We start from the raw sequence: 26,378 nt of genomic DNA, 5'->3' as shown, positions 1-26,378 counted from the left end.
TTCTCAGGAGACAGATGAGGTGATCAGGCACTCCCATTTCTTTAAGAACTTGCCATAGTTTGCTGTGGTTGACACAGTCAAAGGCTTTTGCATAGTCAATGAAGCAGAAGTAGATGTCTTTCTGGAACTCTCTAGCTTTCTCCATAATCCAGCGCATGTTTGCAATTTGGTCTCTGGTTCCTCTGCCTCTTCTAAATCCAGCTTGCACTTCTGGGAGTTCTCGGTCCATATACTGCTTGAGCCTTCCTTGTAGAATTTTAAGCATAACCTTGCTAGCGTGTGAAATGAGTGCAATTGTGCGGTAGTTGGAGCATTCTTTGGCACTGCCCTTCTTTGGGATTGGGATGTAGACTGATCTTCTCCAATCCTCTGGCCACTGCTGAGTTTTCCAAACTTGCTGGCATATTGAGTGTAGCACCTTAACAGCATCATCGTTTAAAATTTTAAATAGTTCAGCTGGAATATCATCACTTCCACTGGCCTTGTTATTAGCAGTGCTTTCTAAGGCCCATTTGACTTCACTCTCCAGGATGTCTGGCTCAAGCTCAGCAACCCCACTACCTGGGGTGTACGATACATTCATATCTTTCTGGTATAATTCCTCTGTGTATTCTTGCCATCTCTTCTTGATGTCTTCTGCTTCTGTTAGGTCCTTACCACTTTTGTCCTTTATTATGGCAATCTTTGAACGAAATGTTCCTTTCATATCTCCAATTTTCTTGAACAGATCTCTGGTTCTTCCCATTCTGTTGTTTTGCTCTATTTCTTTGCATTGCTCGTTTAAGTAGGCCTTCTTGTCTCTCATTGCTATTTTTTGGAAATCTGCATTCAATTTCCTGTATCTTTCTCTATCTCCCTCGCATTTTGCTTGCCTTCTCTCCCCCACTACTGAAACAGTAGGACACATCTAATGTGGAGTTTGGAGTTTGGGTAGCAGTACAGGAATAACAATTAAATGTAACTAAATATGTAAATTAGCATTGCCCTTCCACTCACTCCAAATTCTAATGTAGCCCACTTAGCTATGTAAGTTGCATAAACACTTCCTGCCACCAGGGACCCATTTACACAATCAGTTATCCTGAGTTAACGATGCTTGAACTCAATTCAACCTCTAATCTGTGTATATGTTTAAGGGATGAATCAGAGGCTGAGATGAGTGGAAAGCGTCAGACAGGCAGACTTGCCTTTGCCAAGATCAGGCACCTTTGGTTCAACCTGGAATATAATGATCATGTAAACACATTTAACAGGGTTGATCTCTCTGGTTTCTGAGTTCCACAGAGGAAAACACAGTAACTTCTTGAATGTGAATGGCCCCTGTTATTGCAACAGAAACATCCTGGAATTATTTACTCACATAAAGAGAAAACTTTGTCGTTGGGCTGCAGTCCATCAAGGATTCTCAAAGAGCAGAGGAGTGATGGTAGACAAGCATCCTCCAACGACAGCTTGGATTACACATCACAGATTACACATCAGTGGTGGGCAGCGTCAGAAACTCAGATACAGTATATAAGCTAGGTGCCAAATGACTCTTTAAACTAAGATTACGGAATGTCTAGTTGCCATTTTGGGGCAAGACGGCTCCAAAGTATTATTTTTCAAATGATGGGACTGACTGTGATTGATTATCAGTTAAACATCTGGCTAGTTCAGGTGGCAACCTTGTACTAAGTTAAGAAGTTTGAGAACTTAAAGAAGAAAAGTCACTTGATCCAGGGACAGTCCACATATATATTGGCCTATTCCAACCTCTTTTTACTACATTTTATACATGCTGTAAGAAAAAGCATTTTGGTTCCAGAAATTCATTCCAATTGTGCAGATGAACTATAACTGATAGAATTCTGCAGGATGGGGTACTAGTGTGTGAAAACAGTCCAGATCCAAGGATCCACAGGCATGCACCTCCCAATGGTGGAGATGCCAAGCGCCATCTTGGCACCAAGTCATCTTCACTTAGTCAAAAGTGGTCAGAAGCCACGTACAAAATGCGCCTGGTGCCTGGCTAATTTCTAACACTGGGGGTGTGACATACATTAGGGTGGGGAAAGATTCCCAGAGAGCCACTGGTGGTCAGTTTAAAATAGGCAATACAATCACACAGCTGTCTTTTTACAAATTGTAATGCAGTTGAACGCCGACAACCTGGAAGTGAATGCTTCCATTTTCGAACGTGCCTTGGAAGTCGGACAGCTTCCGAGGTACATTTCTCCATTTTTTTCAATGGATTTTGCCGACCAGCAATTGCGCCTTGGTTGTAGAACGTTTCGGAAGTCAAACGGTCTTCCGGAATGGATTATGTTCGACAACCGAGGTTCCACTATATAGTAATGTACAGTACCTCCTTTCCTGAAGTATACGGGATTTGTTGCAATGTTTGCATGTTCAGACCCAGAAACTCCCCCCCCTATATAAATTCACACTTGATTCAAATTTTAGTTTTGGTTTTTAGCAGAATTTAGGCCACAACTTTATTGATGACAGAAAGTGAGTGGTTGCATAGGCTCTGGTTCGACTAGCTCCCTGCCATGCAGGTAGTGCTGACCCAGGGTTCCAGCATAGGTCAGCCAAGGGTGAACACCTGGATAAGTGAAAAATCAGGAACGGACTATCTCCACCACCCAGGTGTCCCCCTGGACTCAGGCACGGGCACAACCCCCTCTCAGGGGTTGACCAAACCATTTGAGTCCCTGGATTCCTTTAACGGAATATGCTTCACATAAGGATGGCGAGACCATTCCCCCATCCCTATCACCTGAACCAGAGCCTATCCGCAACCTTACAAGTTGTGACAATTTGCTATGCGGCAGGCGAAACCCAAATGGCAACAGCCAATCAGCCAAGTGGGGAAAATTCCTGCCGTTCCCGTCCCAACGACACACAACGGCATAGCAAGGTCAAGCGCAAAATGCCCTAAAAGTAGGGAGAGGTGGGCGGGTGTTCCAAATGCACGCACCGAAAGAGGAAGCTCTGGGTCACGTGCATGGGCATATATAGGTCCCTCGATCCATTTGGACTGCACCCCATTGGCCAGATTAAACCCAGCATCGAGGGACCTACTATTCGGGTGTTGTGGCTGACCAATCTTACCCACCCACAACACAGGGGATCAGTTTCCAGGTCTCACTGCAACACGTGCCCTCTTTAAGGGAGGACATGATTTCCAAAAAGTGCATGCTTTGTTTGAACATGTAACATGTTTAGTTATTAGAAAACCCTCCACCAGAACTAAGTTTGGAAGAATAAGGCAGATCTCTCTCTCTCTCTCTCTCTCTCTCTCTCTCTCTCTCTCTCTCACACACACACACACACACACACACACACACAGAGAGAGAGAGAGAGAGAGACACTCAATAAGGTTGCAGGTTCAATCCAGCTGCATATTCCAGCATTGCAGGGGGTTGGACTAGATGATCCTCAGGGTCCCTTCCATGAGATTCTATGAGATGTTGGGATTACAAACCCTATTAGCTTTCACCAATGGTCAGGGAGCTGTAGTCCAGCATCATCTATAGAGCCACAGGTTAGCTACTCATTATAAAAGCTTAAGTAAAGCAGTTAGTAAGAGCGTATGAGTTCCGGTGTAGTCTTCTCTCTCTCTCTCTCTCTCTCTCTCTCTCTCTCTCTCTCTCTCTCTCTCATCAACTTAATTCATTTGGCAGCTGTTGGTATTAAGCTAATTCTTATTGATAGACTGACATTACCTTATAATTACTCGCTAAACTGGATGATCAAGGGCAGAGGTAACATGAGGTTCGATTTGGCACTACCTGCTCAAATTTGGTGGGTGTGTCTGTGTGAGACAAATTGTCTCCGATAAAAGTAGGTGAACTCCAACAGGTAGGATTGGCTAAAGCTAAGCTTGGAACACAATGAGCATTTCTTGTGTGTCAAAAAATGCTAAGAGAAGGGCAGTGGAAGCATGCATGAACTCCCGGGTTCAATGCCTGGCAGTTCCAGTTAAAAGAAGAATAAACATGTTTAGAGAATTATGTGGACCACCTTCTGCTTTTCAGCACATACTGCCGCAATCAGCAGACCCTATATGTTAAATGAAATAAAAACTGTCATCTTAGGAGATAAGTGCAGTGCAGATGATGCTTAAACATGGTTGGTTGTCTTAATCTTGATTAGGATCTCAAACATAAAGCTTCCTGAATGAGGAGAGCATGTAGACGGTTAGGAGAGCTGAAAATAATGCCAATATATTGTACACCTGGCAACCAATGCTCCCCTTTGGTTTCAGATAGTACATGGGTAGATGAGTCTAAAAAGCTCAAGACACAAATTTTCATGGCCCTCTAGTGGCTGTGATGGATCATTTACCAGAAGTAATGTATTTAGCGTTACCTCTGGAACTATATACCGTATTTTTCGCTCTATAGGACGCACTTTTTCCCCTCCAAAAATTAAGGGGAAATGTGTGTGCGTCCTATGGAGCGAATGCAGGCTCCTTGGCTTCAGCGATAGCAATGCGAAGCCTCCGAAGCGCAGAGGGAGCGCTCCCTCCGCGCTCCGGAGGTTTCGCGTTGCTACCGCTGAAGCCTGGACAGCAAAAGGGGTGGGTGCACATCTACCCCTCTCGCTCTCCAGGCTTCAGGGATAGCCGCCCAAAGCCTTCGGAGCGCAGCACGAGTTCCCACTGTGCTCCGCAGGCTTCAGGTTCCTTTTGCTGAAGCCAGGAGAGCAAGACTTTCCTGGCTTCAGCAGAGAGGGAGAGCTGCGCAGCGCCCCTTCAGCAAAGTGGGAGGAGAAATGGAAGGGGCTCCATTTCTCCTGCCGCTTCGCTGAAGGGGCTCTGAGCAGAGAGGGGGAGATTTTTTCCCCCTTGTTCTCCCCCTCTAAAACAAGGTGCGTCCTATGGTCCGGTGCGTCCTATAGAGCGAAAAATACGGCATTTGATTCTGACCAAACTAAGCACCCCCCCCTCCAGATTTATATTTTGCTCTAGGAGGCTTAGTTTGGTCAGAATTGAGTATACACTTCCACTTAATGCTAAATACATTACTTCTGGTAAATGAGCCACCATGGCCACTGGAGGCCATGAAAATTTTTAGACTGCTACCCACATACTCTCTGAAACCAAAGGGGCACATTGGTTGCCAGATGTGACATTTTTTTCAGCTCTCCTACCCCACTAATGTAGAGGAAGAGACCCACAAAAGTGGCTTGCTGCTTTGCAAGCGGAGAGCTGGAAAGACAGGGAAACTGCCTAGAACATGTATCAGGTGTTGTCAGACATAACATTCAACCGTAGTTGGGGGGAAACTAACCATGGTTAAAATTATGCTTGCATAGGAGTCACAGAAGCACCATGAACCAGAACCAGAACAAATCATTCTCCTCTCGCTTGGCTCACTTCTGTTGCATACCACCACCTCTGAAAACATACAAATCTAGACTTCAGCAGTGATTATAGCTTTCCTACTGTGTCCACCTCAATGCCCCCTCCCCCTGCAGAGGTAATCCCTATCATGGCTGCAACAGACTGAACCTCCAGCTGTCTCTTTTCAAACAGAAGAGTGCAAAGAATGGCAGAGGCAAAGTCAGCAAGTAGTTTTTTGTTTTTTGTTAAAGAAAATTCCAAGGAGAAAGGAGAGAGGGAGAGGGAGAGAGAGAGATACCTCTGACATTGCAGCATCCATTTATGATTCTGCATACTGCTGAAATATCAGATCACCAAATCATTAACACTCCAGGATATGCCCAAGGAAGCGTTTGGATAAATACCACTTTATCAGTAAGGCTGCCAAGCCTTTCACATGGTACAAGCTGGCAAAGAGAACAGCAAGGGCTTGAAATGAACCCTTGGAAGTACCAGATTTATCACTGATTGGTGACAGAAGTCTATTTGTTGATGAAATATGAGAGCCCAGGCAGCTTGTTAAGTAAACGTGCAGAACATTCTTCACTAGCCTAACTGCTGTGGCTTGACTTGGGGCTGTGCAAATTTGATTATTACCTCTGCAAGCCACTTTTGAGATAATCACAGGGATTGCATGCACTCGTGGGAGAGAACCACACCAGGGCCCCAGGGCTCTCCCTCCACAGAACAACCATGTCAGCAGCTCAAGTGCCTCAGTAGGACTGGCCAGTAGCCAGAGAGTTGGTTCAAAACCCTCTTCAGCAGCGGAGGTTTTTTCCTGACTTGGAGCAAGCTGCAGTTTCCTGGTCGAGGCTGAGTTTAGCCCTGGCTGGTCCAAGAAATTTTGTCGCTGTTGGCAAAACACCCGGACACTGCCCTTGCCCCATAACTCCAGCCCCCCATGCACTGCCCCCATTGTCATACCCACAGTGCTGCCAGTCCTGTCACAAATGTACCCTTCACTTGTAATTGTGCCCGTGCTGCCGCCATGATGGCAAGGGCAACAGTACCAGTCACCATCTCTTACCTCACAGGTTTGTTGAGAGGATGAATGTTGAGGAGGAGAACCATGTGCATCATCTTGAGACCACTGGAAGGTAAAGGTGGTATATGAGTGTTGTTTATGATAACAACCACAACCACAACACAAACCTTAGTTTAGTGAGGCCGTGCCAATGAATGGGCTCCCATACCTTTTTGCTGCCGGGGCCTCGCTGAGCTAAGCCAAGGTTGGGCTTAGCATGCCATCTTAATTAGGAAGTCAAACAAACCTTGGCAACAGCTCGTGCTTATAGTGTTGAGAGAGCTTTATCCCAGAGTCCTAGTTAAAGGGACGCACTAGTTTTGACTTAGCACACTATGTAAACTAACTCTTTCTGCCTTTGTTCCAGAGCTCTGTGAATCTCCACAGGGGAAGGAAAAGCAGTTTTGCAGTTTTGCCTTCCCCACACCCACCCCACACCTTCAAAAATGCTGATCTGCCAATCCAGTTGCACAGTACTGGAACATCAAAGCAGCATGCAGAGTCAAGCTCTCCGATGCTTACTTCAGCAGCAGCAGTGGCTGTGATATTACTTGACAAAGGAGGGCTGGCCTGGTGCATTTTGCTGCCCCAACCAAATGTCCCAAGATCCTATGGCAGTACAGGATAAGATGATGGGGCCCAAGTTCCAGACTGTGACCAGCACAATGCAAAGTCGCACTCCGGGATCAGTGCAGAGTTGCAAAAGATATTGTGGTGCATTTCTGCCTGCCTAGCATGCTAAAAAATACAGGCATTCCCAGCACGCTCTGCCAGGCCAGCACTGAAAGCAAAAGCCTCATAAAAGTTGAGGATCTTGCAAGGAGAAATCCAAGCTGTGGTTCAACAAATGCAAATTGGTAGCCTGGTCCAGAGCAAAGGGACACACCAGTAGTACAGTCAGACCTTGGGATAAATATGCTTCAGGTTGAGCACTTTCGGGTTATGCTCCGCGGCAACCTGGAAGTAGCGGAGCACGTTACTTCCAGGTTTCACCGCTCACGCATGCGCAGACGGTCAAAATGATGTCACGCGCATGCGCGGAAGCCATGAATCATGACCCGCGCACGTGCAGACACGTCTTGCGTTCCGTTCGGGATGCAAACGGGGCTCCGGAACAGATCCCGTTTGCATCCCAAGGTACCACTGTATATGGATAATTCACTACTAATTTGTGCATGCATTGCATTGGCAATACCCAGTGCAGAACTAAAGACAGGCTTGTGCAGAGCATGTCCGAGGTCTGTGACCAGAGTCTTGTTCTTGGCATGACAGCATAAGTCCAGCAGGCCCTTGGTGCCCCACCCCTGGCCAGCTTAGCCCTCTGAGGCCCAGACTGAGTGTACCCGGTTGCCGTCCCCCTCCCCCGCCAGCATGAGCCTGCCTGTAGGTCTTGGGGCATGATACATGCAGCACTAACAGGCTATTCATTGATTGATTGATTGCATTTCTATACCACCGTTAACTTGCAAGGATGTCAACGTGGTGCATATGGTTCTCCTCCCCATTTCATCCTCACAGCAACCCAGTGGTGTAGTTTAGGCTAAAGAGATGGTGGTTGTGACTGGCCCAAGGTCCCCCAGTGAGCTTCCTAGCTGAGTGGGGATTCGAACCCTAGTCTCTCCCAGGTCACAATCCAACCCTCTAACCACTGCACCACACTATTTAGAGTGAAGGCATAAAGGGGCAGTCTAGAACAGGAGTAGGGTGTTCCTTTAACCATGGTCAGAGGGACCAGGCAGGCAGGCCTGACCGGACAGGCAGTGTGGATTAATCAGGCCTTCCATGACTCCTTTTCTTCTTCCCAACCTCAGTAAGCATATGCAGGTCTGTTCCAAGAGAACTTGCCAAACTGCAGGCCAATTCATTTGATTTCCATGGCCATCCCCCATCAGGCTGCTGCAGAGATGGGGTTGCAGGGCATCTCCTCCTTGTCCAAATCTTTTCTTTCCAGCTGGGCATTACAAGGACTAGTGCTTCCCCAGCTTGATTCTCCCTCCTTCCTCCCAATCCCTTTTTCCTTTTGTGTGTCTCTATTTTGGTTCGTAAGCCCAGAGGGCAGGGACCATCTTATCACCAGCATTTGCAACCAGCTCTGGGAGCCCCATTGTTGCTTAAGAGAAGGATAAAAATCCTTCAGATAAGAACAGACACACCTGCATAAAAAAGCAAACTGTTGAAATCTGAGACAAATTAGTGACTTAAGAAGAAAAAACACACATACCTTAAGACCACACCCTCTCCCTAAAGAAAAACACAAGCTACCTCTCCAAACTACCATACAGGAAATTGATAGTTCTGGCCTTCGTTCTGTTTTAGGTGTCACAAAAAAGTAGTGAAAACCAGTACGTAATTGTTGCATACAAATCAATACTTTTTTGGAACTTCCAAAGTTCCAAAACTTTTTTGGAGCCATCCAAACTTTTTTGGAATCCTCCAATCTGAAATTGCTATCAGAATAAACCACAGGTGGCTAACTTGGCTATCCTTCAGATGCTGATGGACTACTGCCCCCATCATCCCCAACCACTGGCCCTGCTTGGCTGTGGCTGATGGGAGTCAGAGTCAAACAACATCTCGAGGGCCATAGGTCAAGCAATAAAACGATTGCCAGTCCAGAGCACCACCCCAGTACCGGTATATCTTGCTTTAAGTGATTTTTCTTTTCAGGCTTGGCCCCTGTACTCCATGCTCTGGCAACTTCCAGACTGGATTACTGCAATGTGGTCTACGTGGGGCTGTCCTTGAAGAGGACTGGCAAACTTCCCTCTTGCATGAGAAAGAAGTGGAAATGTCTTTAAGAGTTTAAGGTAAGATTCACACTTACCTTACGCCCCATAAGGTTCACACTTTCCTGGTCCATGTCTGTTCTCTTCTCCTTTCTTGCCCCTCTGCAAATCAGCAGAGGCAGCCCCCTTGGTCTGTGCTCAGAGGCTCAGGTGTGGACTCCTGAAATGTGGAACCCCCTCCCCACAGAGGTATGTCTGGCACCTTCATTATATAGCTTGCAGAGAATGCTGAAGCCATTCCTATTGGCTCTGACTTTTGACACTTTTTATGATTGTAAAAGGTAAAGGTAAAGGGACCCCTGACCATTAGGTCCAGTCGTGACCGATTCTGGGGTTGTGGCGCTCATCTCGCTTTATTGGCCGAGGAAGCCAGCGTACAGCTTCCAGGTCATGTGGCCAGCATGACTAAGCCGCTTCTGGCAAACCAGAGCAGCGCACAGAAACGCTGTTTACCTTCCCGCTGGAGTGGTACCTATTTATCTACTTGCACTTTCTGCTTTCGAACTGCTAGGTTGGCAGGAGCTGGGACCGAACAACGGGAGCTCACCCCGTCGCGGGGATTCGAACTGCCGACCTTCTGATCGGCAAGACCTAGGCTCTGTGGTTTAACCCACAGCGCCACCTGCGTCCCATGTGATTGAAAGTTGTTTCAAATTGCTTTTTAAAATTGTTGTTTCCATGCTGCAATCCACCCTGGGACTTAAAGGTAATAAATAAATAAACAATACTACAGCACCATCCACACATTCAGAAACAACTAGGCTGCCTGTCTCATTTGGATAGAATATCTGAAATATTTTAAGATTCTCAAGGACATAAGATTACCAGGATTGTGCATGCTCCATTGCAACTAATATTCTCTTTATGGAAAACTGAGATTGTGCAGGAGACCTTCCCTGCAGTCTGGGTCCCAAGAACCATTATAAACAAAGAACAGAAAAACAAGGGTGTGTGGGCTTGCAGTCAACTGGTGCAACTGGATTACCCATCAATAGCATTGAAGCAGGTATATTTTTAAGAGACGGGAATGACAGGAATTGGTTGTACTGAGCTGATCCATAGTAACCAACTCTTGTTCGTCCATCATTTATCTCTTTCACCAACAACATATGGGTTTGTCTATTCACACTCTCAGCATTCTATCTGCTCCAACAAACACCCAGCATTTTCTGCTTGGATAAGGAGATTTTTTAGTTACATCCATTATGTGCGTATCAACATTTATGGCACTGAGATAATTGCCCAAGAGCTCAGGGGGATAAAAGCACGCTCTTTATAACAACCCCCCTTGAAAATAAATAAATCAATATTGATATAAAATATTTTGACGCACAGCCGTAGACACACAAATCTTTCAATTTGAAATACCTGTACTTCTTTTTCTTTTAAAGTATCAGGCCATGCAAGAGAACTGGGCAACAGAGCTTGCTAATGAGCAGTGATTGGATATTGCTCCCTCTACAGAAAGGAATAAGAAGAACTGAGCAATATACAATATTAATCTTTCCTTAAATAAGCAAACCAGTTAGTAATGAATCATAACCTAAAGCACCTTGCCCTGCACATTTTTGCATCGCCAGCCACTCTTGAATAGTGGAGGGGGGACAATGAGACTGTTTGCATCCAGCATTTCCTTTAAAAACAGTGTTACATCCAAAGCAGAAGGTATTTTTGTACACACACACATAAAAAAACAACACCTGGAAATCTGAGATCAGATTTTGATTTTAGAATCCACATTTGGTAAGTTTGCTCGTGGATACCTCAGCTTGCCTCAATATTTCTTTTATTGTTCCTTAAACACACTAATTCAAATAGATTAGGGGGTTTTTTAATTGCAGAGATTAAGAAATATTCAGATATCTGCAGAATATCTGAATATGTCTTAATCTTAACTATCAATTCAACCCAGGAGCTGTGAGTTCATGCAATGTTTATTCACTTGGAATACAATTCTGTTTGGGTGCTTTTTCCTGAATACTATCATGGCTGGTTGGTTGCATACTTCTTAGGGCCAGTGGGAGTAATCAGAAAAAGACCCAGCTCAACACAGTTTGGTGCCCTAGTTAGAAAAACCAAATCCTTCTCCCCTCTGTTAACATGGTTACACTTCACTGCAAATTCTCCTGTGCAAGCCCTACTGAATCCTAGTGGATTTTAATCCCATGAGCCAAATCTTCCTGCATTCCTCTATGTGACCACAGTGTCCACAATCACCCAGCCCACCTTGATCTATAATTGTCCTCCACACCTGCAAAACTATGGCAGTAGCACAGGGAAAGTCTGGGAGAATAATCCAAGGGTGTGAAATAAGGGGATGTTCTTGTGCCTCTATGAGTTTTCAGAGGCTACATATGAGTTTACATTTTTAAGTGTAAAGAAAATGTAGCGGGCCACATTTTGCCTGACCTCTGCACGCTGCCAGTTGTCAGTACAGTGGTACCTTGGGTTACAAACTTAATTCATTCTGGAGGTCCGTTCTTAACCCGAAACCGTTCTTAACCTGAGGCACGCTTTCGTTAATGGGGCCTCCCGCTGCCGCCGGTGTGCGATTTCTGTTCTCATCCTGGGGCAAGGTACTACTTTCGGGTTAGTGGAGTTTGTAACCCAAAGCGTTTGTAAACCGAGGTACCACTGTATTCACAAAATATCCAATGAATAGCAATTAGATATAACCAGTTGTTGCTGAAACAAAACTCTGACAGCAATATCTGGTAAAGACAAGTTCATGGTGGATAGAGAGCTTACAAAACAAAGCATGATCTTAGCAAGTCTAAAGGGGTGGAAAATAGGCAAAGTGATTCAGATACCAAAACACAGGGTTCAGCCTATTGTGTATTAATTGTTTCTACCCACACTCTCCATTCTTTAAACATATTTCTTAGACAATGAAGTGTCTTTTGAATGCAACGGAAAGTTGGATAGGGAGTCCGTTCTTGTTTTTGACAGAACAGGCTGTTGCTTAAGGCAATTTATGCCACAATGAACCCATTACTCCCCAAGGTGCCACATATTTTTACCTCTTTCTGCCGTAGGCATATTGGGGAAACTCTGCTACACTTTCTTTCTAAGATGCCAAATATGAGTTTCTTTCCCCTTTCAAATTGTTGCTTATTATTCAGAAGGGTTTGCTTAAAAAAAATAAAATAGAAGGGAGAATTAGAATTCTGCTTTCGCTGGTACATGAAACCGCCTTCCCTGCACTGGAGAGCAGCTGCAAACCTCACCTAGAAGACACGCTGGTTCATATTTGTTTTCCATCCCTCAGCAACAAGACTACTTCCTGGTTGAGTTTTAAAGCTCCGCGACGACGTTCCCTTCTCAGCCCACACAACTGTGTCACTACCCACGTCAGCAGCAGGAAAACATTAAAGTCGCCCTTTGCTAATGCTTTCCTAACGTGGAATTTCCCTGTCACCTTTTCTCCCCGTTCCTCCCAACCAGAAGCATCTTTTCCTTAAATTGTTTCCCCTCACACACAACATACAGGAGCACTGAAAGGGGTCACTGCCAAAACTATGAGAATTTTGGCTTCCTTTCTGCTCTTGCCTGCCTCTTCCTTCATGCTGCGGCGTAAAGTGTTTGCACAAGTGCCGGTGCAGTTCTGCATGCTCCAGGTTATATATCACCGCACAACCTGGGCTGTGCGGCATCTAACAAAAGGTGGGCAAGAGAGATGGCAGGAATAGAATTTTGGGGTGGGGGAGGGTGACAAAGAGAACAGCTGTGCTCATGCGCAGCTCATATTATTTAAGGAATATTTTATCCCATGAAAGGGTAGGGTGGAAGTTACTGAAGTCTAGGTGTTTGCTAGTCAATCAATACTTTCTTCACAGTTATATTTGTCTCACAAGCATTAAAATCCACAAACGAGAGGTTTGCAACTGGGTTTTTTTAAATCATAAAGATATACGAGTCACAGAGTGGCTTGCATACTGGGGGTGTGCAGTATGCAAACAAGTGCCCAGGGGAAAGGGAAGAATGCCAGCAGCCAGCAGCTGAGCAGTACACAAGACCATTACTTTTTCTTCCTATTGAGAACCCCACTCTTTAGTATGCAAACTAGTGAGCACCTGGGGGGTGGGGGAGAAAGAGAGATGTTTCTTTAAGGGAAGGGCTTATTAACTGCTCTTGTGGGCAATAAACAGCTGGTCAGTCCGGCAGGTTCAAGGCCATTTCAGCTCTCTCTCTTATGGAGACACCATATGTCACATCTCTCACATCAGCAGCTTTAGTTTCCAATAATCTTGCTCCAGAACGGAAGCACAAAGGCAGGGAGAGGCAGAAGGAGGAGGGACGTGGGAAATATAGGTGGGAAGCTTGTGTTTTGCACTTGATTTGGTATTTGCTCACATTATGCTTAGTGACACTTACTGCATGCATGTGCACACACACACACACACACAGAGAGAGAGAGAGAGAGAGAGAGAGAGAGAGAGAGAGAGAGAGATGTTCCCGCTAGCTTCATGTTATAGGAGGAACAATAAAAGAAGCCTCCAGTTTTCAATGCTCGTTTTTTGCTGTTGCAGAGTTGCAGAGTCAGCAATGCATGGTCCCCTGGATAAACTGGAAATTTTAAGTGTGAAGTCCCAGCTCAACCAGAGAGTTCATGCAGAGGATAGAGTAGAAAGGTGACAATTGGCCCTGGCCCAGGATTGCTGCAAGAAATCAACAGGGTAGGAGTCATGGAGTAATCTGAACATCAGGGCTTCCAGTTAGCCCAAATGTCTCAGGGGGCATTTGTTAATGGACAGTGCACTGGAAGGGGCTTGTTCCCTTATATAATGGGGGTAGGGCAGACCTGGCCCATGCCTACACTGTGGCTGCCTTGTGGAAGCCCCTTTCAATTGCACTATGTGCCAATTGTTGTGGCATGGTCAGTCAGTCACGTTTAGCAGATTGTTGCAGTGACTGGGAAACTTTCACACCAGAACAAGCTTCTCTACGTAGCTTGCTTAAAGAGGCTTAAATGAAGACTGTCTGATCCTCACAATGGACCACAACAGATATGATTTTAAAACTGCCTCCATATGGGAGGCGGAACATACTGTGAACAAGTCACATCACATATCCCTGCCAAATGTGGCAGCTCCCGCCCTAGATTAACTAACTCTCCAACAAGCTTCTGATATCTATCAAGAGAAGCAGACACGGAGCAATGGATCCAAACTACAAGAAAGAAGATTCCACCTAAACATTAGGAACAACTTCCTGACAGTAAGAGCTGTTCGACAGTGGAATTTGCTGCCAAGGAGTGTGGTGGAGTCTCCTTCTTTGGAGGTCTTTAAGCAGAGGCTTGACAACCATATGTCAGGAGTGCTCTGATGGTGTTTCCTGCTTGGCAGGGGGTTGGACTCGATGGCCCTTGTGGTCTCTTCCAACTCTATGATTCTATGATTCTAAGATTCTGCATCAATTTACCTTTAATAAGATTTTCCTGGAAAGGGCAGACATGGTGGACCGCCTTTAGGACTTGTTACCAACTCAGGAGCCAGACATGGTGGTCTCTCAGTGACACTATGACTCCTTCTCTTTCGCAGTCCCCATCTCCTCTGACCTGTTGGCATCTCTTTTAAGATGTTCCTTATGTGTGCCATTAGCACCCTGGTGCCCAACACCAGGCATTATCCACTAAACCAACAGGCACACTATATGTATGCCCAATTAAGTGGTCAGTATCAAACTCTGTGCTTTTTCATAATGTGTTATGGAATCGTGGACCATGCACAGCCCTTCATACCATCATTTGGTGACATCAGCTAACACTTCTACAGGACACAATGATTTCCCATCTCCTTCAATCAGGATTCCAGGGAGTGGCCTATAAATTTATTTCAACCAGCAAAGTTTCAAGCCATCTGAGTGAGTGCCCTTAGGACTCACTAGCCAATTCCTCCCCCAGGCAAGGGGGCCTCAAAAATTGGCATGCATTAGGAATTAACAAGGGATTAAAGAGCTAAACATAGAAACACTAGAGAATTATATAATAGTCAAATGATATTTTTTTCCCTCCAAGTTACTCTGCTTAACTCCTTGCTAGTTGAAAAAGCTAGGTTTTCAGGCAACAGCTGATGAGGCCATTTCTGGGCCTGACTCCCATACCCATATATATATGGCTGTGGAGTGAAGGGGCAGAGGAGGTATCTCAAGCCAGTATTAGGTGATCAGCCTTCATTCCACAGATACCACCCCCACCACTAAACACTTTGGAGGGAAGGGCATTTACAATGCATTGTGACATACCAGAACTAGAGAGACCAGGGACTGAGCCCCCTTTCCAGCCATAAAGCTCTCCAAGTAGCCTTGGGCCAATCCCTATCTGGAAGGCCCACCCTCTTCACAGATTGGAGATAAAATGGTGATGGGGTTAGGAGAGAACTGTGCTGCATGGGAGAGGGGTGGATAAGATGAAAGAAACACAATGTATGACCAGGGAAGCTTGTTTGGTGAAAGGGTGACATAGGGCAGCCCCAGTTTTAAGGCGATGCGGGCAGTTCCCCCACACAGGGCACCAAGCCTAATAAGTGTTAGAAACTCAGATATATATGCTAGGCACCAAATGGCTCCTTAAATCACAGTCACCCAAAGCGGAATGTCTAGTTGCCATTTTGAGGCGAGACGGCTCTCAAGTCTTAATTTTCAATAAGACTCTTTGGTTCCTGAATTTCATTCTGATTGTGCAGATAAAATATAATGGACAGAATTCTACAGGATGCATTGCTAGTGTGTGAAAACAGTCACGATCTAAGGATCCCCAGGCATGCACCTCCAGGATGGGGGAGACATCAGGTGCCATCCTGGCACCTGGTTATCTTCACTTGGTCACAAGTGGCTGATAGTCAGGTACAAAATGTGCCTGGTGAATTTCAAAAGATGATGATGATGATACCACCTATACAGTGGTACCTCGGGTTAAGAACTTAATTTGTTCTGGAGGTCTGCTCTTAACCTGAAACTGTTCTTAACCTGAAGCACCACTTTAGTGGGGCCTCCTGCTGCCGCCGCTGCACAATTTCTGTTCTCATCCTGAAGCAAAGTTCTTAACCCGAGGTAATATTTCTGGGTTAGCGGAGTCTGTAACTTGAAGCGTATGTAACCCGAGGTACTACTGTACAGTGGTACCTCGGGTTAAGTACTTAATTCATTCTGGAGGTCCGTACTTAACCTGAAATTGTTCTTAACCTGAAGCACCGCTTTAGCTAATGGGGCCTCCTGCTGCCGCTGCGCCGCCGGAGCCCGATTTCTGTTCTTATCCTGAAGCAAAGTTCTTAACCTGAAGCACTATTTCTAGGTTAGCGGAGTGTGTAACCTGAAGTGTATGTAACCTGAAGTGTATGTAACCCGAGGTACCACTGTATTTAAACAGGGAACCTACTGAGAAGATTCATTTAAAAAAGCAACTATACAAAAACAAATTATTGTCAAAAGAAGAAATATTTAAGGTAAAGGTAAAGGTAAAGGGACCCCTGACCATTTGGTCCAGTCGTGACCGACTCTGGGGTTGCGGCGCTCATCTCGCTTTATTGGCCGAGGGAGCTGGCGTACAACTTCCGGGTCATGTGGCCAGCATGACTAAGCCGCTTCTGGTGAACCAGAACAGCGCATGGAAACTCCGTTTACCTTCCCGCCGGAGCGGTACCTATTTATCTACTTGCACTTTGACGTGCTTTCAAACTGCTTGGTTGGCAGGGGAATATTTAAGGAGGAGGTACCAAATCTTGTCCTTTCTTTCCAAGTTGGATGAATAGGTCTCTGCCACTGGGGTCCTGCTTGGTATTGTTTTTCAGCTTCTATTATATTTGCGACTGTTCTGTAACTTTTTAAAGCAGTTTTTGTAATATTTTGTCTATTGCCTTAGTATAAAATACATGTGGAAGGAGGTTAGTTCACAGGTGAGTGAGCTTCTCTGATGGGTGGATTTTTATTTTTATTTTTCAACTCAGGAAGGTGTGACCAGGCTCGTCAGGCTAGCTTGAGTGATTAAATTCTGCAGCCCTGACTCCCCTCCACCAGTACAGTGGTACCTCGGGTTACATACGCTTCAGGTTACATACGCTTCAAGTTACAGACTCCGCTAACCCAGAAATATTACCTCGGGTTAAGAACTTTGCGTCAGGATGAGAACAGAAATTGTGCTCTGGTGGCGCGGCAGCAGCGGGAGGCCCCATAAGCTAAAGTGGTGCTTCAGGTTAAGAACAGTTTCAGGTTAAGAACGGACCTCTGGAACGAATTAAGTACTTAACCTGAGGTACTACTGTACTGCAAAGAGTAGGAAAAAAGAAAACATGGTCACTTCCTGGCCCATTCTCTCAGAAATAAATAAGTTATACAATCCCAGTCAACTTTGGGAAGCTTGCCATAAGATAAAGAACTATCTGTTAGAAAGGCTCATTAGTGGGTTTGATTTGATCAACTCACCAAGGCATTAAGAGTTTTGTCCTGAGTGTGTGAAGCCTATAACACACTTTGGAGCATGTTCAGAATAGGGCTGGGAAATATCTGGTTTTCAACATTGTGATTTATCACCAGCTAAACATTGCAATATACTGATATATCACAATGCCTGGAATAAGGATGGAGCTATGGGGAGGCTGCCTTCACTATTTTTCCTGCATCGTGATTTTTGCCAACACCTGACTTTGTGATTCGCTGCCCCCTGCAGGAGACAAGAGGGAGCTGAGCCAGCAGCGTTAAGAGGGCTGCAGGAATTGAGAGAAGCATTGGCTGGCTTCATCTTTCCCACATTGTGATTTTTGCATGGAACACACACAAAAACACAAACACGTCATGATTCGTGATATATTGCCAGGTCAAAAATTATGAAACCGATAGCACAATCTGAACTTCAAACTGGTTTTGGGCAATATATTGCCCAGATCTACAGAGTTGTATTGCTTCACCTGTGGGCAGTCCAAGCCAAGGTTCTCACATCTGACCTCAGAGCCCCTGAACTTGCGACATGGTTCTTGTGACCCTCCAGAACCTCCAATCTCCAGCCCGAGTTGCTGATGGTCAGTGATGACAGCAATCAGACAACATTTGGAGGAGCACAGGTGCTGCATCCCTTCTCTAGGGCAAAGGAGGCAGTGGTTCACTTAATAACCCTTACCTCTTTCCTTTCCCGGTTTCAGTTGTAAGCTCTTTGGGACAGACACCTGCCAGTTTATTCAGCACACATCATTCTGTTTAGCATCATGCATGCTGTTGGCACTGTATAAAGAGTGGTTTGTGTGTTGAGCCATGGCTTCTTGTTTCTCACACCCAATAACCAGAACAGCCAGGAATGGGAAGAACAGGAAAAGAAGAGAGAATTGCTTAAACCAGTGGTGTTACAGGTAGACAAGCAGGCAAGCTCCCTAGTCCCCTCTCTCCAACGTTAGCAGAGAGTACACCTTCCAGACAGGTGGTGGAAGAATAGCATTATCAGTCCAGTCATTAATCTCCACCTTTGCAAATCTCATAGGCAAAGGAAATATGGGAACACACTGGGGTTTATGTCAGAGGGCATGCTCCCCACCTCTTGCGCAGGGGTAGGGAGGAGGCTCCTCTGGGTACCATCTTTGCAAAGCTGGTAAGACTCTTACCTTGTTTTCAGTTGTCAGAGGTGGAGGAGAAAAAAGAAAGATACTAGCCCCCATCACACTCACACCCCAAGCCTTTGCGAATCGTGGAGGGGGGAAGCACCGAGCTGGTCGTGCTAGAATGGCAACAGAGACGCCCCTGCAACCTATTAATCTCCTGTTACAAACGCCAGGATCTTTTGCAGACGTTGTGCCATCTCCCCTCCCTTCCTCCCCTCCCTTCCCAGCTTCAGCCTGCTGAGGAGGGAGAAGGAGAAAGAGAGAGAAAGCAGCTTTTAAATTTATTATTCCAGGAAGGAGGAGGACTCTGAAAAGAAAGCACAAGCGGGCTTCTTCCAAGGAGAACTGCCACCCCCCTCCGCTCCAAGCAGGAATACTCTCCCCCTAATCACCCTGGTTACAGGACACCCCCCCCAAAACACACACATACACCTCTCTCCTTCCCCTTTAGTAAACCCATAACAAAAGCATGCTGTACTGCCTGGGAATATAAGACTAACCAGCAGCCAAAGGCCACCCAAACAAATCCCCCCCCCCCGCAATTTCCACAGCAGTCTCTTATTGGGGAAGGAGGGGGTCCCAGCAACTAGGGTGGTGAGTTAATTTAGCGGGGGAGGGGGTCAAAGACTGTAATGGAGGAAGAAGAGCGAGCCTAATAATTAATCAGCCAAACATAGCAATAGCAATAGCAATAGCAGCAGCAGCAGCAGCAGCAGCAGCAACAGCCTCCTCCTCCTCCTCTGGGTTAAACAAGGGAGACAGCTGGAGAGCCCAATCAACAACAAGCAGCTTGTTTACCCCGCAAAGTGGCTCCTTCCACCTCACCTCTTAATCACAGGGTGAGAAATCAAAATACTTTTAAAAAAAAAGTGAGTCAGCATGGGTGGATTAAAAAAAAAAACAACAAACCCCAACGAGGAAGAACTCACCACAAGGCAAGAAAGACACAGTCAGAGTTTGGACTAATTAGTGTTTAAAATGCCGGAAGACAGCTTTTCAGTCACACGTAACTCTTTTGTATTTTTTTGCAGAAACCCGCACCCCTACCCCCGCGGGGTAACTTTGGCAGGCTGCTTCACTCGACGGTTTGTTTAACATCTTTATTAATATAACTCTACCAACGTGCATCACACTGAGAGCACAGCGGAGCGCAGGAAGAGTCCCTGCCCCAAAGAGCTCGCAAACTAGTGTGATGGTTTGTTTTGTTTTTCGGGGGGCGGAGGGAGAAGAGAAACGGGAATGTAAAGAAGCTTCTGACTTTAATATATTTATCACACTTCTCACCTTTGAAAGCGAGACAGCGATGATCTAGCCTTTTTAGGTACCCACCGATCAGGTCGTTTTATTAGAGCATCTCATATAGCAACGCTCCATGGGAGGCGCCTTTAGAGAACATCTCCCCACCACGTTTTGTTCATTCATGATTTTCTGTTTGATGCAAGTTTTAAGGAAAGCCCCCCCATCCCAGTAATCAGGCTAAAACAAGCATTCCTGTATGACTCTGTTTACACAGGGGTACCACCGCAGCTTCGAGGTCTGGGAGTATTGGCAGTTACCTAATCCTATTAAGTCTTCTGTGCAGTCAGCATTTAATCTAGGATAATAATAATTTTTTTTAAAAAAAAAAGTCAGACAGAGGCTACTTCCTTTCCAGACTTGATTCTGAGACACATTTTTCATGTAGAAAGGGAAGCCGTAATATATCCTCCATCACAATAAAAAGTATCGTTTTGCATTCATCACCGCACCTTCGTGCCCGGGGAGCCAGGGGCTATTTGCGGGGAGGTCTGCGTTTGTAAACTGCTCATCCTACCCAAGCGCCGGAGCGGGTGGGTGGAACGGCGAGGAGGAGATGTGTAGGTCGAGCACAGTGTGTCTGCCTAAGGAACAAAACTATTCCGGGATTGTGGCAGGCGAGCACACAGATGGGAGACGAAAACTGTATGTGTGTGCGCGCGCGCGCGGGCTGAGCGCGTCGTCGCCCCTCTTTTTCTCCCACTGCCAGCGGCAGCTGCTTCCCAGCCAGACATGCAGGAAAGGGGCTGCACTTCTGTCTGCCTCCCTTGAAACCGATCTTCTTCCACAGGCACGCCAGCCTGTCCTACTTTCCCCCCCGCTCTCTCCTTTCTTCCTTTCCTAGGAGCCACACGACGGCAAGAAATCATCTCCATCTACCACCATTTTAAAACACAAACACAGCATAGCGAGAAATTGCACTAGGACGCTGAAACAGACACACAGACATAGACACACGCAGGCGTACAAGCGCACTCTGGACGGAAAAAAAATAAAATAAAATAAAATAAATAATAATAATAAATACAGGAAGCTTCCAAGTTACCACCAAAATGCGAAAGCGCTGTCTGCCCCGGTTGTCTTTACGCACAGCCTCAGCACGGATCGGGAAGCGGGTGGGAAAGGATCACTTTCCCCATCCCAGGAACTAAATCCCTCTCATCAGAGTCTCTCTTGGGATCCTGGTGCCCAGAGACGTTCGCTAAGAACGAGACTTTTCGTCCCTTCCTGCCCGCCCGGCTGAAGTCTACTTACTGGAATATGCGGCTCCATGCGTGGTGCATCTACCCGCGGGGAAACCAGAAGCATCTTGGACTGGTGATCCACCAGCTTTTACATCCAGTTTGATTGTTTTGGACGAAACCCAGCAGCGCTCAAAGGAAAAGAAAAAAAAGAAAGGAGGGAGGGAGGGAGGGAGGTGGGGAAAGAGAGAGGGACTCTCGGCGCTTGTTTCCCCTCGCCTCTTAGGTTCCCGACAAGTTCATCCTGGCGTTGCAGTTTGCTAATGATTCACTGTCTGTCTCATTTCGCGCACTACATTTCCCTCAGCCCACAGTTTCCTCAGTCAGAGGTGGAGTTTGTGGGCTTGAAGTTACTGATAGGGCATATCTAACTGCTGTGTCACTCGGAGAGGAGGAGACACGCCGCCGCTCGCTCTCTTTCCCTTACTCTTACACACACGCAGCCTAACTCCAGTCTTAAAGGGGAAGGAGCATATCGTTGTGCCACCTTGACATAAAAAGCGACAAGTCCAGAGAGCTCCGCGCTGCATTTTAACGCGCAAAGAGCCGCCTAATTCGACTAGGAGGGCTGCTGAGTTCCGCGCAGAATTGTCACCTTAAAAAGAAAAAGTTGCCTCGCTCCCGGTGCCTTGTTTCCAACATAAATCTGCCTCCCCAGAAACGGCGCAAGAGGCGACGCTTTCCGTATCATCCCGTATTCCCCTGCCAGGAAAATAAAAATGCACATTTGCTTCATTTAAACGGTGCCAGGATGCTTGTTGTTAAAGACGCAGAAGCAGCTCCCGCCCCCGCAACACACAAAGGTGATAACCTCATTTATATACTTAACCAAACTAATTAGAAACCAACAGAAATAATATCGTAAGCTAGACCGCATGTGGAAGAAGGTTCATTCATTCTCTCTCTGCTTTCGAGCATGTCTGGGAGGCTTAAGGAAGAGCCCGGTGTAGATAGCCACTTTCCGCGCAGCCGACGGCTAACTAACTTCACTCGCCGCCAGCCCCTCACTCCAGTTTATTAACAAGCGCGTCCCTTTGCTTCCAGAGGTGCATAGCATAGGATTATGCAGGTGGCTGCCAAAAAATCTGGATGCCTTTTATGCTTGCAAAACATGCTTGTACCCAAGAGGTTTCCTCCGAGCCGGCCAGCGGATGCTCGGGGAGAAAACTGCCAGAAAACTGCGAGCTCACATCCAGCCCATACCTAAGTGCAATCCTATGAATGTCCGCTCAAAAGTGATTGCTCCCGCAATAGTTTAATCCTATATACAGTACATCCACAAAGAAGTAATTATCCCCAGTGAGAGTTACTCCCAAGTTAGTAAAACCCATCCCACCCACTAAACTGGAAGAAAATCCTAGTGAGCTTCATTGGATTATTAAGTTTTAGTTGCCAAACTTACCATGTCTGAGTCGGACATCGTGAGTGCACAAGCTCCGCGGAGCTGCTGTCTCTTAAGTGACACCTGCCACCTGCCAGCAGAGAGCCAGATCGAGAGTGCTCCAGATCTCTGAACTGCTTGAGTGGGAGTGACTGTGGATAAAGATGGTGCACCTGCTTTTCTACTGCCAGCTAGAGATGTGTCCTTGCCTGGATTAACTGTAACTTCATTTATGCACATACAGTTTGACATTGATTTCAGAAACTGATTGTGTGCTAAGAAATCCTTGGGCTCAGGAACAAAAGAGGGGTCAAGCTGGGAGCCATTTGAATGTTTACGACAATCAAAACCTCTGGATGACTTCCCACAGCAATTTCATGTAGATATTAAATAGTGTGGATAATAAGATGGGGCCTTACAATTGTCTAGTCCCGTCCCATCCTGGGAAAGATGGCCTGGAAGGATATAATAGTTGATGGCATTTAATTATGCGGCGTACTTTTATCCAGCATTATATCCCAAAGTGTCTTACAGAAGATTGCAATTACATCCAAAAAGATATGCATGTATAATCAGAAATAATACAGTGCCAGGTTTATTCCAAGCAATATGTTTTGCCCACACTCTTGGTATTATTTCGTGTTGCTAGCAGCGGGTCCAATGGGACCTCCAAGGCGAAGGTATCAAAAGATGTCCAGCCAAAACACATGCCACATGCCTAGTGCTTGGTAGGGAAACCAGGGAAATTAAGGCAATTTCATGTCTAAAACAAAGAGAGAAACAAAACCAAAAAGTACCCAAGTAATCTCCATCACCTGGGAGCCCTTGGAGCTGGGTCTAAGTCCATGTGGCAACTCTTGCCAGTTGGGCTGGCACAAGACATTTTGCTGCCTGAGCCAAAGGATGAAATGCCGCTGCCTCTTCCGGTTATAGAAGCTGACTGGTCAGGAAGCTGTGTTTTATTTCAATACCAGCAACGAACCAGCATCCTCCACCAAACCTGAGTTCAGCAAGCTAGTTTATAGGGGTGCAGGCCAGGCTGCAGGGCATACACAACAGTGGGGAATAGCTGACGAGCTTGGGTAGGCAAACTAAGGCCCGGGGGCCGGATGCGGCCAAATCGCCTTCTAAATCTGGCCTGTGGACGCTCCGGGAATCAGCGTGTTTTTACATGAGTAGAATGTGTCCTTTTATTTAAAATGCATCTCCGGTTATTTGTGGGGCCTGCCTGGTGATTTTACAGGAGCAGAACATGTCCTTTTATTTAAAATACATCTCTGGGTTATTTGTGGAGCGCAGGAATTTGTTCTCCCCCTCCCAAAAAAAATATAGTCTGGCCCCCCACAAGCTCTGAGGGACAGTGGACCGGCCCTCTGCTGAAAAAGTTTGCTGACCCCTGGCTTAGGAGGAACACCTGAGAGGGCCGCCTCTCCTGTGCCATAGTATTTGCTGCTCATAGTAGTTTTCTCACTGTGTCTAAGGGTAGGCCTGGCCATACTCATCATACAACAAGTCAACTTTGCGCATCCTGCTCCAAGGGGTGTAAGCAACAACATGGATGTAAGCAACAACACTGCGGAATAAAGGAATATTGTTGTCTTTCCCTTTCCCAATAGACTAGTAAAGATTGCTAGATACATTTTGATGTTCTCCCTCCGGCATTCCTTTCCTTATTAACCACTGCTGTAATCATTTCATGCGCCGAAGTCACTGGGTGTGTCTAGGCTGGATCAATGGCATATTCGGGGTTAGGAAAGTGGTGCAATAAAGAATATTAAAGACTGTGCAGCTGATTTTCATGTTTTTCTAAAGGAGATACTGCCGTCTCCTCTTTGCCACTAATAAGATTTTCCATTTTAAAAAAGATGATGCCTTTGAACAGTAACGTAACATTTTAAATGCAGAGGCTTTGGTAATAACAATAGATCGAAAACATGTACTAATGGAAGGTTTTCCTCCAGTTTCAACCTATTTGCATATGGATTCACTTTAGATTTTCCTGATGCTCCTATAAGACCATGTGTGGGTGTGCTGATTGCAGTACACACACTGGATGGGGTTTTCTACACAAGGGGGTGCAGTTGTTGGATAGCAAGCCATTTTCTGTTTTACCATCGGATTGTAATAAGACGCTTCATTCTAGAAGAGCCTTTTCCTACTATGGTTTCAAAGCGCTTTAGGTGTGCATTCAGTAAACATGCATAGAAAACTTCGGCCTATACCTGTGTTTCTTACCTGTCCATTCATGCCTGTGCTGTTAAAAGGGGGCAACTTTTGGCACAGTGAATAAGATACAGCAGAATCTGTTTATAATGGGTGTAATTTCACGTGGAGAAATACAGAGTGGCTCAAATCAGTGTGAGATCCATGTGAGAAGTTAAACAAAAGTGAATGCTAAAAGGTATCTCAGTAATTCTGATGGAATGTGATTGAATCTTGAAGAAAACACACTTCCGGTTTCCCACAACATGGCGGATTCGGCTTTGCGGAGCTTCTGGGAAAGAGTGCCAAGAGGAGCATTAGGGTGTCATAGGGTCATGGATGGTGGCATGGCACTGCCAGCCCCCGCCTCCATTCTGAAGGACACTGAGCACCTGTTTTCCTCCTGCCAACTAGAGATGTGTCCTTGCCTGGATTAAGTGTAACTTCTTTTATGCACAAACAGTTTGACATTGATTCCAGATACTGACTGTCTACTAAGAAAACCTTGGGCTCAGGAACAAAAGTGGGGGCCAAGCTGGGAGCCATTTGAATGCTTACGACAATCAAAACCTCCAGATGACCTCGCGCAGCGATTTCATGTAGACATTAAATAGTGTGGATAATAAGATGGGGCCCTACAATTGTCCAGTCCATTCCTATCCTGGAAAAGATGGCCTGGAAGGATATAATAGTTGATAGCATTTAATTATGTGGCGTACTTTTATCCAGCATTATAGCCCAAAGTGTCTTACAGAAGATTTCAATCACATCCAAAAAGATATGCACATGTAATCAGAAATAATACAGTGCCAGGTTTATCCTCACCACTGACAATGGTATCCTTCTAGAGCGACAGTCAGAGTTAGGAGTGAATGGCACTTTTTTGTGGCGGTACCAGTCCTCTTTGGATGGTCTTTTCCAGAGGATTTCTCAAATATAATAGGAAATGTTTTAGTACACAAATCATTCTGAATAATCTTTTGACCCAAGGTGGTTGTCACCAATGGAAGCGAAGGCTCAGAAAAAGCTCAATATGGAGGCCAAATGGCCGAAATATTGGGAAATATTGGAACAAGAAGGAGACAAATTGAAATTGCAGAGTTTTGAGAAATTAAAAGATAAAGTGCGAGACTGGCTTCATTATTATCAAATAAGAGAGGCCTATAATTTGGATAAAAAAATTGGCTTCCAGGTGGAAAAATCAAAATTGGAAACAGAACTGTTAGATCCCAAAACTAAGATACTTTCAAGAATGTATAACTTGCTGTTAAAATGGAATACGCAGGATGAAACGGTTAAATCTGCTATGATCAAATGGGCACAAGATATTGGTTGCAACATTATGTTTGCTGACTGGGAACAGTTGTGGACCACCGGTATGAAATTTACGGCATGTAATGCCTTAAGAGAGAATATGATGAAAATGATTTACAGGTGGTACATGACACCAGTCAAGCTTGCAAAAATATATCATTTGCCCGATAATAAATGTTGGA

The 26,378-nt window shown here is 45.7% G+C and overlaps 1 protein-coding gene across 26 annotated transcripts in view; it reads right to left on the bottom strand.

Annotated features, from left to right (window-relative positions):
* MAMLD1 (mastermind like domain containing 1) overlaps positions 1-21,667 on the bottom strand; it is a 131,402-nt gene extending 109,735 nt beyond the window's left edge. For 4 of the 26 annotated variants that reach the window (XM_083595560.1, XM_083595572.1, XM_083595579.1 and 1 more), the window contains exons 1-2: positions 21,313-21,647; positions 6,399-6,461 (exon numbers count right to left, since the gene is read on the bottom strand). In XM_083595560.1, the coding sequence (XP_083451686.1) occupies positions 6,399-6,461; positions 21,313-21,366 (117 nt within the window). In that variant the 5' untranslated portion in view covers positions 21,367-21,647. Of the gene's footprint in view, positions 1-6,398; positions 6,462-18,765; positions 19,514-21,312 lie in introns of those variants that run through there. The other 22 variants (XM_083595584.1, XM_083595563.1, XM_083595561.1 and 19 more) reach the window with 10 other exon arrangements.
* Between the last annotated feature and the right edge of the window lie 4,711 nt (positions 21,668-26,378).

The sequence above is a fragment of the Podarcis filfolensis genome, assembly GCF_964270895.1.
Source record: "Podarcis filfolensis genome assembly, chromosome: Z".
NCBI lineage: Eukaryota > Metazoa > Chordata > Lepidosauria > Squamata > Lacertidae > Podarcis > Podarcis filfolensis.
Note: the sequence above shows the minus strand (reverse complement) of the source record. Positions and strands in the feature narration are given on the sequence as shown.